General features: G+C 41.0%; 1 protein-coding gene across 2 annotated transcripts in view; it reads right to left on the reverse strand.

The window, feature by feature from the left end:
* Window positions 1-454: 454 nt before the first annotated feature.
* kaznb (kazrin, periplakin interacting protein b) overlaps window positions 455-19,296 on the reverse strand; it is a 176,921-nt gene continuing 158,079 nt past the window's right edge. Inside the window, exons 7-16 of one of the 2 annotated variants that reach the window (XM_072452530.1) lie at window positions 19,110-19,290; window positions 17,079-17,212; window positions 16,176-16,299; window positions 12,365-12,549; window positions 10,709-10,827; window positions 9,576-9,813; window positions 8,292-8,393; window positions 4,177-4,343; window positions 4,008-4,098; window positions 455-821 (exon numbers count right to left, since the gene is read on the reverse strand). In XM_072452530.1, the coding sequence (XP_072308631.1) occupies window positions 645-821; window positions 4,008-4,098; window positions 4,177-4,343; window positions 8,292-8,393; window positions 9,576-9,813; window positions 10,709-10,827; window positions 12,365-12,549; window positions 16,176-16,299; window positions 17,079-17,212; window positions 19,110-19,290 (1,518 nt within the window). In that variant the 3' untranslated portion in view covers window positions 455-644. The remainder of the gene's footprint in view (window positions 822-4,007; window positions 4,099-4,176; window positions 4,344-8,291; window positions 8,394-9,575; window positions 9,814-10,708; window positions 10,828-12,364; window positions 12,550-16,175; window positions 16,300-17,078; window positions 17,213-19,109; window positions 19,291-19,296) is intronic. The other variant, XM_072452531.1, reaches the window with a different exon arrangement.

The following is a 19,296-nucleotide window of genomic DNA, read 5'->3' on the forward strand; positions in this document are numbered from 1 at the left end:
TCAAAGTTTTCAACATGTCGTGATAAAATCCTTCTTCTTTGACTGAAGTATTTCTTTGTAAGTGTAATTCGACCCTCAGCTTGGGGTGGGACAAGATCATTCCCCTGAGACGAGATTTGTAAATACAGTTTATAATAAATAAATTGTACAATCCAGTTCACAATGTTGGCCTCACAGAATGTCATTTGTATTATTTCATATTTTTGTCCTAATTTTAGCACTGCTACTTTTTCTAAAACTCAGAATATTGCACAGAATTTAAACAAAAAAAAAAAGAGTAAATATACATTAAATCTAATTATTTGAAGTTATTTAATTGATAACCCCCATGACAAAACTCTGGACACGCCCCCGTCTATAATTCAAAATGTGTAACTCACCAGTATGCAACGCTATTATGTCCAATCCAAATATAAATACATGAAAAAAACAAAAATAATCTTAAAAGTTTAATCTCGCCAGCTCTTGTCCCATCCCTACCAATAGCCACGCCGCTAATTACCGTTTCATTTGTTTCTAGTGCCCAAAATTGCCAGCAGAGGGCGACAGACACCGAGCATTCAAAGGGAGTGAATGCAAAAGTATGAACCGTTGAGTCATTTCATCTCCCCTCAGTAGTGAGCAGTTTGTAAACAGCCGGTCCCTCAGACGTTGGTGATCTCCACGCTGGTGTAGGTGTGCATGGGACTTCCCCGGCCCCGCGGCCCCGCCTGTGCCCTCCCCTCTCTGGGTGAAGAGCCGCAGGAGCCACCGGGGCTGCTTTGGCGGAGGCCTCGGGAGCGCTCTGCAGAATGACTGCTGCCGCGCAACCTCAGCGGACTCTGCGGAAGGCAAAGAATTCAAAAACAAAGTCAGTTCTGACAAGTGCGTGTCCTGTGTTTTGTTTGTCACACGTTCAGAGGCATCAGGGGTAAACCGGCCCGCAGCTGACATTCCTGTTTGAGATGAAGTGCATTTTCAGTGTCAGAAGGATTAGTTTGTGGTGCTTGACCTTAGAAAGTTTCTCTAAATGCAAAGGAAACGACTTCATAAGAACATGCGAGGATTTATTCCAGTGGTGGAAGATGTACTTATTTTGTTACTCGAGTAAAAGTTCGGTACATACAGGGGCAAAAATGATCAAAAAAGTATCACATAAAAACATCTCCTTAAGTAAAGTGAAGTACTAGTTGAAAAATGAACTGTAAAAGTAAGAGAACTATTAAAGCATCAAAGGTCTTTATAAACAATTGTGCTTATTTTTGGTCAAAAGAAGTAACTACAAAAATGCAGTGCAGTAGAAAAGTCAAAAGTATCCAATGTAAAATGTACTTAAGTAAAGTACAGATACCAAAACATGTTACAGTACAGTACTTTCTTCCTCTCAGTACTTGGCGAAAGCACTAGAGCTTAGTATTGTTTATTTTCAGCAAATCTAGTTTACAATGCTAAATGTGTAGTACTTGTATTAGTCTGTGTGTTTGTGTGTCTGTGTGTGTTTGTTTGTTTGTTTGTTTGTTTTCATTCTGAATAGTAAAGCAGTTTAACTTTCTGAAATTTGTAAAAGCGTTTTTGGGTCTCCAAAAAGTGCTGTGTACGTTTGAAATGATTATTAATGACACAATTTTGACAAAGATCAGTCAGATAGATGTTAGTGTTGTATTAAAGGAGAGTATTGAACTATAACATAAGTAAATCATCATTCTACATGTTAATTTAAACTGTAATATTGACTTAAAAGGATGAATAGAAACAGGTTAATTGACTTCCTGTTCAAAACCGCTCCTCCTCTTCATAGTGACAATTAATTATAACAAACAGCAGATTGTCCCTTCGATAGGTGATATTTTAGAGCCCGACATTTGTCACTTGAAGTCAGGGCCGGCCCAGCCTATAAGCGAACTAAGCAGCCGCGTAGGGCCCCGAGGCGTTAATAGGGCCCCCAATCTGGCAACCCGTCTTATGCGAAGTGCAAGCGCAGCGTGCGCCACTAGTGTAGTAGCGCTGCTGGCGCGGCAGCGACACAGCGGTAACATATAACGCACAAACCACATTTATTTGTAATGACAATCTGGCAACCAAGACACCAAACCTGCGCTGATTGGTCAACTTCATTGTGCGCGAGGAGCTCGAGAGCAAAACATAAACACAACAGAACGTGGTCCCTGCGTGGTCCTCATGTCCAGAGGAATATATCCCCCCGATGCCGAAAAACGAAAGAAGAAACTTCTTGATGTAAAGAAACTGCAAACTCAAAAACACTCTCCAGGTATTGAACTTCTCTTACAAAGAGACGGTTAATGCTGCTGTTTGAAACAACACGATTCTGTCACGTTAGTTCGCTCAGGCTGGAGGCGACGAGAGCTCTGCCCCGCGCACAATATGTGTCTGAATGAAAGATAATAAGCTTAACATTTACACCAGCCCGGTAGTGTGAGCTGCAGGTGAGGCCGGTGAGGGGCCTCTATGCCCCGGGTCACTAAGAGGTGGAGATCCGGTCCGGACGAGCGCCGTCTCGTCCAGAACCTCTGACGTGAGACTTTGGAGTGAACAGTGTGCGGCCCCTGTCCCGGGCCCCTGTCCCGGGCCCCTGTGCCGCCTCAGTCAGAGATGAGCGGGTTTGAGTTTGCGTCCCTCTCTCTCACATCACCATGTGTGAGATCAATCGTGACTCGTGATGTCTGTTTGACTTCTTAACGTGGATTGAGAGGAATGTAAAGGTTTATGCACGTAAGGTCCATCAGCCAATGATGTTCTGATCAGAACAAACATTTATATTGTAATTCACTTTTAATAGAGCAATAAAACATTTCAATTTATTTAAAAAGCATCATTAGACTATTTGTTATAAATTATAATAAATTGATAGTGAAACATAACCAGACACATTACAATTACATCTGTTGTAGAATAATACTATATATTTTTATATAAAAGTGGCAAAGTTGCAGAAACGCAGTCGCTTCACAATAGCTAGATTTGGACCTTCACTTCTCGTTCTGTTCATTCTCTGGGAATAACATGTTTGTTTTATCAGTGTTAATTGTTAATCAAGCAATGCTTATGCCATTTGTTTAATTTAATATAACTTGTTTTGTCACGAAGGAACAGTTGGGAGCAGTAAAAGATAAATTAGTAAGGATAACTATTACTTTTACATTTTCAGTTAAAATGAATCAATTTGACCATAATTATTTTTCATAGCCAATATTGTATTGAGTAATTAAGTACACTAATGTATTAATAACTGGCTTTAGTCATTTTCTCCTGGCACAGTTTCATCACATCATCATTTTATAGCATTACAACCTCAACATTTTACTCTTACTTTAGCCGGCTGGACCACATTAAAATGCAACAGAATACACGAAAAAGGTCTGAAAATCTCCCCCAGACCCCCCTGTTCATTAATTTAAACTAATGTGCTAATGTGGCTGTCGACCCTTAACGCCCACAAATACACCCAAAAACATCTGGGACGTGTGTTATTTGTACAGGGAGTAGAGGTGATGTCAGCGGAATACCAAGTTGCATTGTGGGATTTAAGTTATCAATATTTGAGCTTGTGAGGTGTTGAGAATAAACTAACTGTCAAACATATGCCCTGGAGTTTTGGTGCTTTGTTTGCGTTGAAGAAAGTTCCCATATGTGAATTGTTCACTGACAATGGCAATAAAACTGATTCTGATGACGTGGTGAGGGGCCCCCAAAAATGTTTTCGCTTAGGGCCCCGCTTGAAGTCTTAGTTTTTCAAACGGTCACAACTAAATACAAGGATGTGGGCGAGGGTGGATGAAAAGTACTCGAGCCTCAGTTCCAGGACAATACACAACTCAAACATGCATAAAAATACAACTTTAGTCAACTAATGATGAGGAAACACTGCTGTAACGAGGCTAGAAAAGCTCATTAAAGTAGATTTTTCTAATACGGGATGTCCCCTTTAACTTTAGTATAATAGATTTACAGTTTTTACATGATTTTAATAGTATATATTTGTGTGTGTGACTATAAAAAGAGTGTTGTACCTTCCCTGATCTTCTCATAGACTTCCTCTCGTCTGCAAATCGGTTCATGATCACCGGTGAGGACGAGGCACTTCCTGCTTCGAAAGAGCTGCTAAATATTGAGCAAAATCAATGAATGACATAAGCAAAAGTGTTCAAATATGTTGTTAGGTTCTTCAGAGGGCTGTACCCGTGCGGAGCGGTGAGCGCCTTCATCTCCTGGTACAGATGCCGGTGCAGCATGTGTCTGTGGCTGGGGATGCACAGGGCTGTGGACATGGCCTCCGGGTCAAAGGACGGGTCCAGAACCAGCACCGCTCCGTGGACGCCTTTGCCCTGGAGGTTATCGGCGAACTCCTGCAGAAGCAGCGGGTCAAATGCTATTCAAAGATTGACTCTACAGAAAACTTAAAGGAGTTTTATTGCCATTGTCAGTCCACAAAATGCACAAACTTACTGACTCGGTGCGACATAAAACTAAGAATAACAACAGAAAGAGGTTTGAAATATGCTAAAATAAAGCATGCATTAAAAGAATAAGGTGTTGACTTTATCATACATAATATAGACATATGGAGAAACTGAAACTGAATACTGAAAAATAAATAACACCCCACGTGCAAAATTAGAATATCGAGTATAAAGTGATTTTTTTGCACTTTTGTGGTACATTTTATGGTCCAATTATGTTTAGTTTAATACTCCAGACATTTACAGGCGCATTCTAGCACATTCCTGTTTATTGTTTGAATATTGTCATGGTGATAATCATATTGAGATGCTATTGACACTAAAACCAGTATAAAAACTATGATTTGTGTTTTGTCTGTGACGCGTCTTCGAGAGTCATGAAATGTGCTATACGTGCTATAAGCGTTGTGTATTATTATTATTAGGCCCGAGCGCCACAAGCTGGCGAGAGGCCTATTAATCTCGTAAGGCCGTGCGAAGCACGGCTGCGAAAGTGCGCACGTAGTGCGCACGAAATCGAGCGCGAAGCGGTCGCCCACTTCCAAACACTCACTAACGCACTCCTTCGCTCACGAGCGCTTTCCGAAAATGTATAGTTTATGATATTTGAAAAATGGGAAACATTGTTTTCGCATCGGAATATTTAGGCCCGAGCCCCAGCAGGGCGGAGGGCCTATTGCTCCCGCAACGCTGCCGAAGGCAGCGTTGCAACTGTCTGACCAAACATGCGGGCTGCGCCCGCATGTTTGGTACCCCGTCGCCCCTGGCAAGTACAGTGAACTAGCCCATGCCGATGGCATGGATCATGCATACTTACTCCTGCTATGACAGAAATAGTCAACAATTAGTGAATGGGCGTAGCCCATTCACTAATTGTTGACAACAGCAGCGCGAAGCGCTGCATTCCTCCAAAAACCCTCCTGGCATCGTCCCGTACGCGAGAATCCATGCCGCAGGCATGGGCCATGCTTGTATCTGCTCAAATCAATGGAAGTCTATGGGGAGTGGGCGGGGCATCCCGACGGAATAGAGAGTGACGAGCGCGTAAGCGCTCGTAATGATGATTCCACCCCATGGCGGCATCGGGAAGGCTTAGAGCTTTCAAACGATGTATAATTTGTTGTTATAGTGGAAACGGCTATATTGTTTTTGCTAAAAATATTATTATTTTTATTAGGCCCGAGCGCCACAAGCTGGCGAGAGGCCTATTAATCTCGTAAGGCCGTGCGAAGCACGGCTGCGAAAGTGCGCACATAGTGCGCACGAAATCGAGCGCGAAGCGCTCGCCCACTTCCAAACACTCACTAACGCACTCCTTCACTCACGCACGCCCCGTGCATACTAATTAGTAGTAGGAAAATGGAACATTACCGTTGTAAACGGGCGAAGCCCGTGCAAAAGTACGCACTAAACGAGCACTTTACATTGAGATGACGACCGCTTCGCGGTCGTCATCCCCATATAAAGCACTCATTTGCGCTAAGTAGCTCACGAATACGTTCCCCATCTCTTGCATGTTCCGTGCATATAAGCATGTAATGCAAAAATTGAACATTATTACTGTATAGAGGGCCAAAAACACAAAGTGGGCGGAGCCCACTCAAAATTAACGAAAGTACCCGTCAGTGACCAGGGACCCACACCATGAGGTAGGAAAGCGCGAGCGCTTTCCGAAAATGTATAGTTTATGATATTTGAAAAATGGGAAACATTGTTTTCGCATCGGAATATTATTCTTTCTTTCTTCTTCTTCTTCTCGGGACCAACCCCCCTATTTTTCACCCAGTGAACATTGACGAAAAGTCACAAAAATTAGCACACCTATAAAAATCGTGCCTCTCTACATTCTGGCTATTTCCTTTTTCTAAAATTAAAAAAATTGGCGCGTCAGCGCCCCCAAATGTACCAAAAATGCAATGAGAGATGGGAAATGACCCAAAAAAAATCTGATCGTAGAATCATGAAATTTGGCGCAGAGGTAGATGGTGACAAGAGAAGTAAAAAATATTATTACGGCAACGCCGTCCGCCCAACCAAATGTCGGCCATATTGCTTCAAAAATGGCTAAACATGACTTCGGAGTTTTTCCAAACGTCTTACTTTTACGAACTCCTCCCAGGGCGTTGGCCCTAAAAAGCTGAAATTTGGTGAAAATGCTACTGAGGAGTGGGACATCAAAAGTTATCCAAATTACATTGATATCTCTCACGGTCTCTGTGCGGCGAAGCCGCAAACTGTAGCAAGAATTTCAGAAATCTCCCAAATTTAACATTTCTGCCGTTTGCGCAGATAAAGTCCGAATTGCGTCAAATTAGAATCAGTTGTTAAAACTCTTTGCCCTAAACGTACTTGAAGTGAAATAAATGAATTTGGAGCCACAGCGCCCCCTACAGATTTTATATGGAGGTTAAATATTTAGTTTTGCGAAATTATATGAAATTTGACACACAACTCAATTTTAGCATCCCCATCAAAAAAGTCAATGAGACCCATGTCATAATTGTTATGGCTTTGCCGTAACGATGACCAAAACCTTCCATGTTATTCCAATGGGGAAATCGCCAGAACATGTTTACACTTTAGACTTTCACAAACTCCTCTTAGGGCGTCAGCCCTATTAACCTGAAATTTTGTGAGACTCATCTTCAGGACCATCAAAAGTTATCCACATTTTTATTCTAAGAGTCACGGTGTCTGTGCGGCAAAGCCGCACATTTTGCCAAGAATTCAAAATAAAATTGCTTTTTGATGGTAAAACAAAGGGGAGAAGATGTGACAGTGTCACAGATTCAGCAGTAGATGTAATAAAAGGACGATTGGGGCGCGTTAGCGCCCCCTCCTCTTGCGGCGTGGCGAGGGCCGATCATTGCCGCTATATTATTATTATTATTATTATTATTATTATTATTATTATTATTATTATTATTATTATTATTATTATTATTATTATTATTATTATTGATATTGATATTGATATTGATATTGATATTGATATTGATATTGATATTGATATTATTATTAATATTATTATTATTATTAATATTAATATTAATATTAATATTAATATTAATATTAATATTATTATTAATATTAATATTAATATTAATATTAATATTAATATTAATATTAATATTAATATTAATATTAATATTAATATTAATATTAATATTAGTATTAGTATTATATACTCATTTGAAGTATTTTTGAGGGCTGGGCAATATTGACAAAAATGTAAATCTCAGTATTTTTGGGGTTTCCCAATAACGATATTTAGACGATATTATGTCAAAGCAAAAGAAATGTGTTAAAATGTGACTTTAAACATAATATTTAATTATCAGACAAATGCGAAATGTTGTTGAAATGAATGACAAAAGCGCAGAATTATCACCTTAAACCCTTATTTACAAGTTTACAACATCACTTTTTAATTTTTAATTATTATCTGCTCTTTTTAACTCGTTTTGTTGTTGTTCCTTTAAACAATACGCTCCATTTTTGCATATCAAAACAACATTGATAAGTTTCAATATATTATTGCCTGCCTCTAGTACCAATACAGATAAAAATACTAATTAGGACAGACTCTTTCTTGAATGGTTTGAGAATGCTCTTGATAGTGGCAGTGGCTCAAATCACTGCAACAAACACGTGGCTTTTGGTCTTAATGTTTTGGCTCTTCATTGGCTTCATTAGTGATGGTTTTAGTCGACACGATGAAGTCCTCATCTCCAGTGCTTCCTCTGAGTCTGTTTCTGATCTGCCCCAGAGACCTCCCCCTCCCCCGCCCCGACACACCCCTCCTCTCGCGCGCCCTCTTCCCCAAACACAAACCTTGAGGTCGATGTCCCGGACCCACTTCATTACTCGCTGACACGTCCAGACAATGGGGTCCCGGACGAGCTGCTCACATTTAGAGCGCCGAGCCTGAAGGGCCTGAGGGACAGAGAGACTGTGTCATCTGAGCAGAGGACGGCCCACAGCGGCACTTGGAGTACTTTAATAAGAGTACTTTTATCACAGCATACTTGTTACTTCAACTTTTTAAAATGGAGACACTATTGGCTAGACTCTTTATATCTCTTTAAATATATATCTGTCACATTTTTGGGCAGGTTTATAGACAAACTTGAAAAGAACAAAATTGCCCAATCTGCACCTAATTATGTCTTATTATTTCATTTAATCTACTTGCATCTAAAGGTCAGGTCGCCCTTGAGAAAGAGGTCTGGCTCTCATCTCGTTAAAAAGAGGTTAATAAATAAATAAAAATAGATGTATATAAAAGACATAGAGACATGAAGATCAGCCCTTAAAGTAGCACCTGCACACCAAACCAATCTTCTACTTTTTGACCGATTGTACAGATTTATCAAGATTTGGCCTGAGAAAAAAATAATATAAATTTCCCTCTTTAGTAAGTAAAAAATGATGTAAACATGGCTCTATCCATTTTTCAGGTTGTCCCAAACCTTTACAAGTTTGACCATTTTCACTCACAAAAATGCTTATTTTTAACTGAAAACAGAACATGATGAAAAACTGATCAACTACATAAGACATTTCAAATTGATATCACTAAATTTAAGACTGTTTCCACTGCAGTGCCTCACTTTAAATACTGGTACTATATTTTGACAGTATTTGGCATCCACAAAAGGCCCACATGTTTTAGTTTCATGCAAGATTAAAAATAGATAAATAGAATAATAATGATCTTCTTTATTGAAGATAACAAATTGTGTCATAATAAAAGCCATTTGTGGTTAAAATGCAAGAAGATTTGTTCACGTACTTACTGGCAAAGCACGTCATTTCAATAGTCCAAAAACACCTAAGTTTCATATATTAATCAGAAACAGATCATTTATTTCTGGCCACACAAACATTATAGTCTGCATTTCAACATTAAGCTCAAATAAACTCTGGAGTATTATAAGCCTCATTTCACTCCGTTTTACCACTCGACCCTTTTTCCAGAGTAATTAGAGCGACAGCCGGAGGTCAAAGAGTCGTCTGCGGAGATTTGCCTCGAGCACGGAGTCAATTATCACAGAAATTACACGCAGATGACGAAAAAAAGCGGAGCGAGACTCGGAACTGGGATCGCGCTCTGACCTGTTTGTCGAAGCCGAGCATCTGCAGGAGCTGAACGCCCAGGAGGAGGCTGGTCTGGTGGCAGTGCTCGCCCACGCTCAGGTGCCGCTCCAGGTCCCGGCGGGTCAGCGAGTTCAGGACGCGCCCGTCGACCAGGTGGGCGAGGAAGACCTGGGAGTACTGAGGCAGACCGACCTCGCTGAGCCAGGACGAGCAGACCCAGTGGTGGTCCAGGTCTGAGGCTTTGCACAGGCCCAACCTGAGACGCAAACGCACAACGCAGGGTCTTTATCTGTGGAGACGCCCATCCCAAACGCCTTTTTTACCAAGAGGACCTGTAGAACGTTCTCTGTCCACTAAAGACACGCCTTTTGCATAGATTCATCACCTGGCACTGGCTCTTTACTGCAAATTAAACTAAATATATACATAGAAAAGTAGGCTACTAGTGAACAGCATCTTCAGAATAGACTCCTCTCTGCTGTGGTCCAGATAAATCCTTATAAGAAATGAATTGTTGACTAATGAAAAATGTGGTCGACTAAGACAGAGGTTCCTAAAGTGGAGGTCAGAGATTATGTATTTACTATTAGCGATAAACTATTCAAATAAACAACATTAAACCTGATGAACAGGTTTCGACACTTTAAATGATTACCGGTCGATTGCGTGGTCAAGTTGAACGTATTGCTTAGTCGATGTTTGGTCCACATCGACTCTAGCATCCCCTTTATTGTAAAACATAATAAGTAAGTACATTTTTTGGCTCTTGATAAAAGCATTCACTCAAAAGCACCTACACCCGATCTTGAACGTGCAATGTCTATGTTTGTCTCCTCTAATGTAAAGCGTCATTGGGCGTCTTGAAAATGCATTATACAAGTATCTTTATGTTATTATTTATTCCCTTTACGCTTTTTCCCTTCAACTCTTTCAAATAATCAAAGGCAAATGTTTCGACGTGGTTCTCTTCCAACAACGTCTCTGATTGGATGTATTTGTCTGTCCTTAATTATGTCTCTCAACCGACAAAACACCTTTTAAAATATACACGCAGTCTCGTTTTTGCACTATAGCCTTTATATTGTACCGTAGTGTATGACGTCTAGAATAAATCCTCCTGTGTAAGATCCAGAGGGTCACGTCAGTCTCACCCGTGCTCTCCCTCTGCCCTCCTGTAATCCTCGATGGCCAGTCGGAGCTTCCTGAGGTGCAGAGGATTACTGATGCCCAGACCGTGCTCCAGGTCGTCGTCTGTCAGACCCAACAGCACCTAAACACCATCAATCAATCAATCAATCAATCACTCAATCCGTCCATCAATCCGTCAATCCATCAATCCATCAATCCATCAATCAATCCGTCCATCAATCCATCAATCAATCCGTCCGTCCATCAATCCGTCAATCAATCAATCAATCAATCCGTCCGTCCATCAATCCGTCAATCAATCAATCAATCAATCAATCAATCAATCCATCAATCTGTCAATCCGTCAATCAATCAATCCGTCCATCAATCAATCAATCAATCCGTCCATCAATCCATCAATCAATCCATCAATCAATCAATCCGTCAATCAATCAGTCCATCAATCTGTCAATCCATCAATCAGTCAATCAATCAATCCGTCAAATCAGTCCATCAATCTGTCAATCCATCAGTCAATCAATCAATCCGTCAATCAATCCGTCCATCAATCCGTCCATCAATCCGTCAATCCATCAGTCAATCAGTCAATCAGTCAATCAATCAATCAATCCATCAATCAATCCGTCAATCATTTACAACAGCAATAACTGATCCAAAGTGCTCTCCTTACAGTAAGTGCATTAAAAGAGGTAAAACACACAAGCGCCTTTCTGAGCCCCGAAAACAACTACCGTATTTTTCACACTATAAGGCACACTTGAAAAAAAACGCCTTATAATCCAGTGCATATGCTTATATATGGATTAATTCTGGTTGTATTTACTGACCTCGAAGCGATTTTGCTTGGTACACGTTTTGTTTCGCTTAATGCGTCTTATATATGAAAAATGATTGAAAATAGACCATTCATTGACAGTGTGCTTAATAATCCAAGTGCGCCTTATAGTGCGGAAAATACGGTAGTTCTCTTCCAGTGATTCATAGAGTTTTTTCCGCTCACTAAAAACAGTCAGAACGATGTGGGAAAGTCCTGGTTGGAACACTTTCTGTTGCTTGGCGTCCAGATTCTCCAAAACGAGAACAAATCAACGGAAAAGCGCTAAAGCATAATGTGTTCGGGCCAATTCTGTGTGAGCGCAAACACATTCACACACACACTATTCAACACGCTCACGGTTTTCATAAATTCACTTTAAATTTGATAGAGATGTTGCTTTGTCTTTGTTTTTTTATGCCAGTAGCGTTTCAGATCATTCTTTTATTTTGTTTGTTTGAGCCGATACTGACATTCGATATTTGTCTTGCTGCTGTGGCCGATAACCGATAAATTAAACCGATAAAACTATCTTTAAGTTGAAGTAATGATGACAAACTTTTCACTTTAGTCAAAATAATAACAGAATGAATTTATCTGCATTATAAAAGGATAACTGCTCTTCTATTTCCATTTCACGCATTATTATTATTGTTCAAAAAGACACATTTGATGCAGCGTGTGCAATCTGTCGAAATATATCGGCATCGGATATCGACCGATACCGATACGTGAGCCGATACTGGAACCAATGCGTGCCCACAGAGGACAAAGTGGCACATAATACACGGTTTCTCGTCGGACTGCGTCGTAATTCGCACTCGATTCAAACAGACCCTCTTACCTTTCCGCTCTTGACGTTTTCGGCGCAGGCTCGTGAGTACATGGGCATCGCCAGCACCAGGTCGAGCCAGGCCTGCACCGCGCCCGCCCTCCACTGGGACATGCAGGTGGTCCGGGTGAGCTCTGCGTGCTGCTGCCGCTCCTGCTCCTCCCCGTCCGACAGGCTCTGCGTCAGGCTGTCGCAGTCTGAAGGCCCCGGGGTGAGGGGTGAGGGGCCGAGGAGGCGAGGGGCCGAGGAGGTGAGGGGCCGAGGAGGCGAGGAGGCGAGGGGCCGAGGAGGCGAGGGGCCGAGGAGGCGAGGCGGGATATGTAAAAGATCAAATACTGAATCATTCAGAACCGTCACGGCGACCAGCTCAGATTGTAAAAGAGCTACAAGAGGGCTCAGGGAATCTAAGCTCATAGATAAAAAAACACTATGTAATATTGTAATTATTGCATGTAGAGGTGGGTGATATATCACAAACTAGATAATATTGTGAATGTTGTTCTGAAGATATGCAAAATCTCAATATTGAATGTATCATTTATAGTAAAAAATGCTACAAAATATGCTCATAAAAAAGTTATGTTGTAAACTTTCAAATAAGAGTTTGATTAAACCTCAACTAATGCTTTTAAAGACATGTTTTTACACATTTCTGTTGGATTGACATAGAACTGTCAGAATCAGGATCAGCTAAAGAAACAGAGAACATGGACCATAATCCTTTGCTCCATTTCAGTGCAGACAAGACATTCTATAAATAAGTGGCTTATTTATTAAGCTGGGGCTGTGCAGTACAACAAAAAGAGGAGCAGCTTGTCACCCCAATAATAATTTATATTTTCTTATTCATTTTGGCACACAGTTCAATTGTTCATCAAATATTCGGAATCTTACGGCAACTTTAGGCTTTTGACAGAAATGCAAATAAGTAAAAGTGGGCTATTTTGAGGTGTTTTGGTGGAAATCAGCCTTTATTATGGACCCTGTATGAACACTACTATGATCATGTAACAATATGCAAATCTCAATTTCACGGTAAAATATTTATTGTGATTTTGTGGAGGGACAAAATTGAAGAAATTATACTTTTTAAAATAATTGTCCCGACACGCCTTTGGTGCGACTAGTGAATATCATATTCCAAAGAAATACGATATTAAAGTGCTAAATAACATTTGTCTGCGCTGAAAATGGAGCAAAGGATCATGGTCTATGTAGTTGCCTCTGGTTCTTTAGCTGTTGCTGCATCAAAACAATGCATTTAAACAAAATATCTCGTAATTCGATGTATTGCAACAGTTTGATATAGTTTTGTGAGGCTTTTAACGATGCGATATCACAATATTTCCATTATTGTTACGTCCTTTGTGAATGGCGCTAAAATCCCGCGCTTCCGGAAGTAGATTTGTTTTAATAACTTAAGAGATTTATAAAGTTTCAGAAACATATATTAAATCCAATTATAGGTATTGTACTCATAAGTTACCACGAGTCTGATTAGCCTCGAACAAGCTTTGAAACATTTATATATATAAAAAATAAAGTAATGGAACATTTACTTCCGGCACCAAGCTTTGGGCGTCACCGTTTCACCTCTAGATGGCAGCACGTTACACTACAATTATCTGAATATCTATGTCATTTAAATCCTGATTGATTGAGCTACTGTTTTAGCATCGACATAGGTTTCAGGGCATTTGTTTAATCTGTTACAAAAGTGATGGTTGGGAAAGGTTAAAGGTTAAATGGTCACACGCGGTTAGGAACTGTTAGGGGCATGTTTTACGGACATAGGGATTATTCATAGAGTTTTCTTCATGCTTTTGTTACGTTTACTATTCTGGGAGCATCAAAGAGGAGCAGAGAAAAAACACAGATTGATCCTGAAGGATAAAGTCTGTGTCATCATCGTCATTACCTGGTCATGCCGACAGGGGGAGACAAACCGCATGCAAATGACCACTGCCTTCTTTCAAAGCTCGACTCGACATTTTTCAAAAACACGCTCTCGTTGTTATGAATAATCCCCTCGAACAGACAGCTGGTAGTCACAGATGTAGTTACTCACCAGCAGGAGGCAGGAGAGACACGTTAGACACAAAACAAGATTATTTATGAGAGATAGAGAGAGAGAGAAACAGGCACAGAATGGAGTTTAGTCACTTCTTTTATTTTAAAATATGATTTCTTTCAATTATAGTCATTTCTGGAATTTCTAAAACCTCCTCGCACATCTCGCCGCAACAACCACAGCAGATAAATATGTTGAGATACTTCTTAGTTTATCTTTTAAATAAAATACTTCAATAGCTTTCATTTTTTTATGCAACATCTTCTACAAATCTGATAATATTAGAGCCACAATTTGTAAAGGAGGGATGAAACAAACATGAACAAAATATTCGCAATGTAAGGTATAAACATTTAGTAAAAGGAAAGGTGGTTTAGGAGAGGATTATTTTGTTTGACGATGAATGGATTTGAAGGAGATCATGCAGGAGGTTGAATGCACATTCCCTTTAAACCTATTGGCACTGGTTAAACAGGTCTCAGTCAGAAGTGATGGGCTCAACATAATCAACTGTTACACAACGGGACACAGATTCTTCAGACTTTGGCACACTGAGCATGTTGAACTGCCATAGGTGCAATGTTGGGTTCACTATAATGTTGTTTTGCTTCTATAAACTATGAGCTAATTATTTATTTGTAATAGTAATGTTTACTGTCTGGCCTTTTAAGTATTCTTCAGTCTGTAATAGAGCGAGGCCTCTATAGGACTGGATCAGAGGGATTACGACAACACTAGAATACAAATGTGAATAAGTATGGTAACTAGCAATGGTTAGTAAAAATGTGTAGTTTATATAAGCATTTAGGATATTTGGAGACAAGCTACTATGTCTTAATCTCTTGCCTTACATCTAAAATAAGCACTTATACTTGTGGATAACATATTTATCGACTACAGACACTATTCTACTTAATTCTACTAATAAAAATTGTCATGTGTCCTCTGCAATAAGTTCTAACCCTTTTACCAAAGGCTGCTTCTGTCTGCGATTTATATTTTAGTGTTGTGTGAACCTCCGAGGCCACCGTACTGTCCACATTCTGGTGTTTTTGCAAAAAGGATGAGGCAGTTTTTAACATTGAAAGCTCGAAAGTTGCGATATTTTTGTAAAAATACAAAATTTTACCTATAAATAACAATCAAAGCCAATCAAATCCCCTTATTTAAATGACTGGTAATAATGAAAAACTAAAAAAGAGCATGATAAAAGCAACTATAACAAATCCAAATGACATTTACAGTAGAAACACTAGTTTCACAATAACTTATTTACATATAAACAGTCCTTCAAGTCTCCAGATTTATAAAAACATTAGACATTTGGAAGATCATACAGCATAGAAGTGTCTACACATGATATCCCCAAATATATATTTATACGCATGTAAACATATGTACATATGCATACATGTACAACTATAAATATATATCTCATTTACAAACATACATTTGAGTGCCTGTACATTTGAGATTAGCAGTCTCTGACCTACGCTCTGTACACGCACACGCTCACACATGCATCACCAGTCTGCATCACCAGTCTGCATCACCAGTCTGCATCACCAGTCTGCATCACCAGTCTGCATCACCAGTCTGCATCACCAGTCTGCATCACCAGTCTGCATCACCAGTCTGCATCACCAGTCTGCATCACCAGTCTGCATCACCAGTCTGCATCACCAGTCTGCATCACCAGTCTGCATCACCAGTCTGCATCCTCCTCTATGTAATAGTCAGGGGTGGCACTACCATCAAACAGACCGGGCTCCAGCGACTTCCTCTGTTTGGTCCGAGTGAAGACCCGCGATAAGGAACCTAACGTCATCTTCTCCTTCTTCTTCTTACGCTTCTGGTCCTCCAAATCCTCCATAGACTACAGCCATCGGGACAAACACATTATTATTACACATTCTAATGAACATTTATGAGGCAACACACGGCGTTAAGTAGGGATGCACAATGATCTTTTTCAGTTTCGATGATAAACCACAAACATGCTCCATATAAAGTGACATTTGTGATGTCATAGTGGTTAAGAAAATACAGTATCTTCCTCATAAGATTCTAAGTTGGTGTTTTTTTTAATCATAATATGCGTCGGCATTTTGAGTTTTACAACTAGCGTTGCTCATTACCAACTGTATCTGGTAGGACCATTTAAATGTGCCATCTTACACCTGGATCAAGATTGACTCATTGTTTTAGAACGAGGTTTTAAGGATTTTGAAAGATTTCTGGTAATTCTTCAATGTTTCATTTTGCATTGTGTTGGCAAGGTTTTATTTCTGAGTGTTTTGATACGTGCCTGTAAAGTACTTTGCTCTGGCTGTGTTCTATATTTACATTTGCACTAAAGTACATGGTTGGCATGATAATATTTAAGACTGAACATTAAAGAAGAGCCTGAACATTAAAGAAGAGTCTTAGAATACACGTTAACACCTCTGTGTTTAGTCTTTACTCTTTGCTCCAAGAAGTGAAACAAAAAGCATTGGAAACGTCTTATTGTCATTCCAAATAGTTAAATATTGTGCAGCCCTGTTAAACAAACACAACACCAGCAGCACCAGCAGCACCAGCAGCACCACAAGCCCAGGGCAGCTCAGACTCAGGTGAATGTGTGTGGACGTGTCATTACTTGGCGTCTCTTACGTTACAGAGCGAGTGTGTTCGGTGTCGAGGGGAGTTGATGTCGCTCGGGGTGGATGAGCGGTCGCCATCGGCAACGGAGGCGTCCGAAATGACGGAGGGCTGTCTGGAGTGTCCCGGGCTGATCCTCACCACAGCTGGGGTCGTGTGCGTTCATTTACAGAAGAAACACCGCACACACACAGACAGACACACACGCACGCGCACACACAGACGCACGCGCACACAGAGACACAGAGACACACAGACAGACAGACAGACACACAGACACACACACAGACACACAGACACACACACAGACACACAGACACACAGACACACAGACACACACACAGACACACAGACACACACACACACAGACACACACAGACACACACACAGACACACAGACACACACACAGACAGACACACAGACACACACACAGACACACAGACACACACACAGACAGACACACAGACACACAGACACACACACAGACACACAGACACACACACAGACACACAGACAGACAGACACACACAGACACACACACAGACACAGAGACACAGAGACACACAGACAGACAGACACACACACAGACACACAGACAGACAGACACACACAGACACACACACAGACACAGAGACACAGAGACACACAGACAGACAGACACACACACAGACACACACACACAGACAGACACACAGACACACAGACACACACACAGACACACAGACAGACAGACACACACAGACACACACACAGACACAGAGACACAGAGACACACAGACAGACAGACACACACACAGACACACACACACAGACACACACAGAGACACACAGACACACACAGAGACACACAGACACACAGACAGACACACACGCACGCACACGCACGCACACACAGACGCACGCGCACACACAGAGACACACAGACACACAGACACACACAGAGACACACAGACACACAGACACACAGACACACGTCCCAAAGTTAGTGTCGGAGCCCTTTAGCACAGTGTTTCCCAACCTGCCGTACGCGGCCATGCACTTACGTCACAATGTTTTTTGTCATTGATTTACAGTTAGTTAAACTAGAGGATATTAATTGAACATTATGTTTTGGCTGTTTTGAGATAACACACTTTTATATATATTCATTTAGTTTTTGTTAAGTTTAGTCATTATTTGAAGACACAATGTACAGAAACATCAAAAAGGGAAGTTCTGCACCAGATTATATAGTTAAATAGCAAATTTCCATCTGCAGTCTGTTTTATAGATGAACATTTGAAGACAACATATTTATTTCTGGTTTATGACATATGCTGATCATTATTTTAGTTAATTTTATTTTGTTCCCGTTTGAAACAGCAGCACTGCCTTTGCAGCTGCCCCATCGCTTCATTTCACTGTAGTGAGTGGAAATTTTCCATTTACTTTTGTCACTCATTCATTCAGAGGAAACTGTTGTTGAGATTTTGGGCATTACAAAAATACATTGAATTGAATTTTCTACCGTTTGTTCCCGTTCGGGGTCGCGGGTGACAAACATCTACTCTCACATTCATTCACTAGGGACGTGTTTGGACGGTGGGAGGAGCCGCAGGACCCGGAGAGAACCCACGGTAACACGGGGAGGACGTGCAAACTCCACCCAGAGAGATCATGTGATGTTGAACCTATGATCTCCTTATTTGGAGGCGCAAGCTCTAACTGCTCTGCCACCCTGCACCCATTTTTTTGATATACAGACTGTAAAAGCGGGGCCTCACGACCCTTCTCCCTTTTTGGGTTTTAAGCAGGACAGGAACAGCTTGAATCAATCAGTATACAACTTTGAGTACGGTTATGACGAGGGAAACCCATAATAACACGACCAAAGGGTTATACACGTACATTTAGCATGTTACGTCTCCTTTAATCAAGAATGTTTTGACGTGTGCAGACGATATGACTTAAACAAGACAAACGGGTTGGGAACCACCGCATTGGGAAACCAGGGTTAGTTTTGCAGCAGCGCAGAGAGAGCAGAGGAGGGCGAGTGTTTGTACCGGGCCGGTCCGTGGTGTGGCTGTGGTAGAGCGTCTGCTGGCTTTGGCGGATGGCGGCGGTGAGGGGCAGGTCCGGATGCATGACCCACTCCTGGCTCCCGTTCACCACCGGCTCCATGGGCATCGCCAGCGAGTGACGCTTCGGTACGTCCTTGGTCAGCGTGGCCAGAGACTGCTTAGCCTGGGA

Source organism: Eucyclogobius newberryi, unplaced genomic scaffold (genome assembly GCF_026437365.1).
Source record: "Eucyclogobius newberryi isolate DKJ021-1_F unplaced genomic scaffold, fEucNew1.0.hap1 SCAF_19, whole genome shotgun sequence".
Taxonomy (NCBI): Eukaryota; Metazoa; Chordata; class Actinopteri; order Gobiiformes; family Gobiidae; genus Eucyclogobius; species Eucyclogobius newberryi.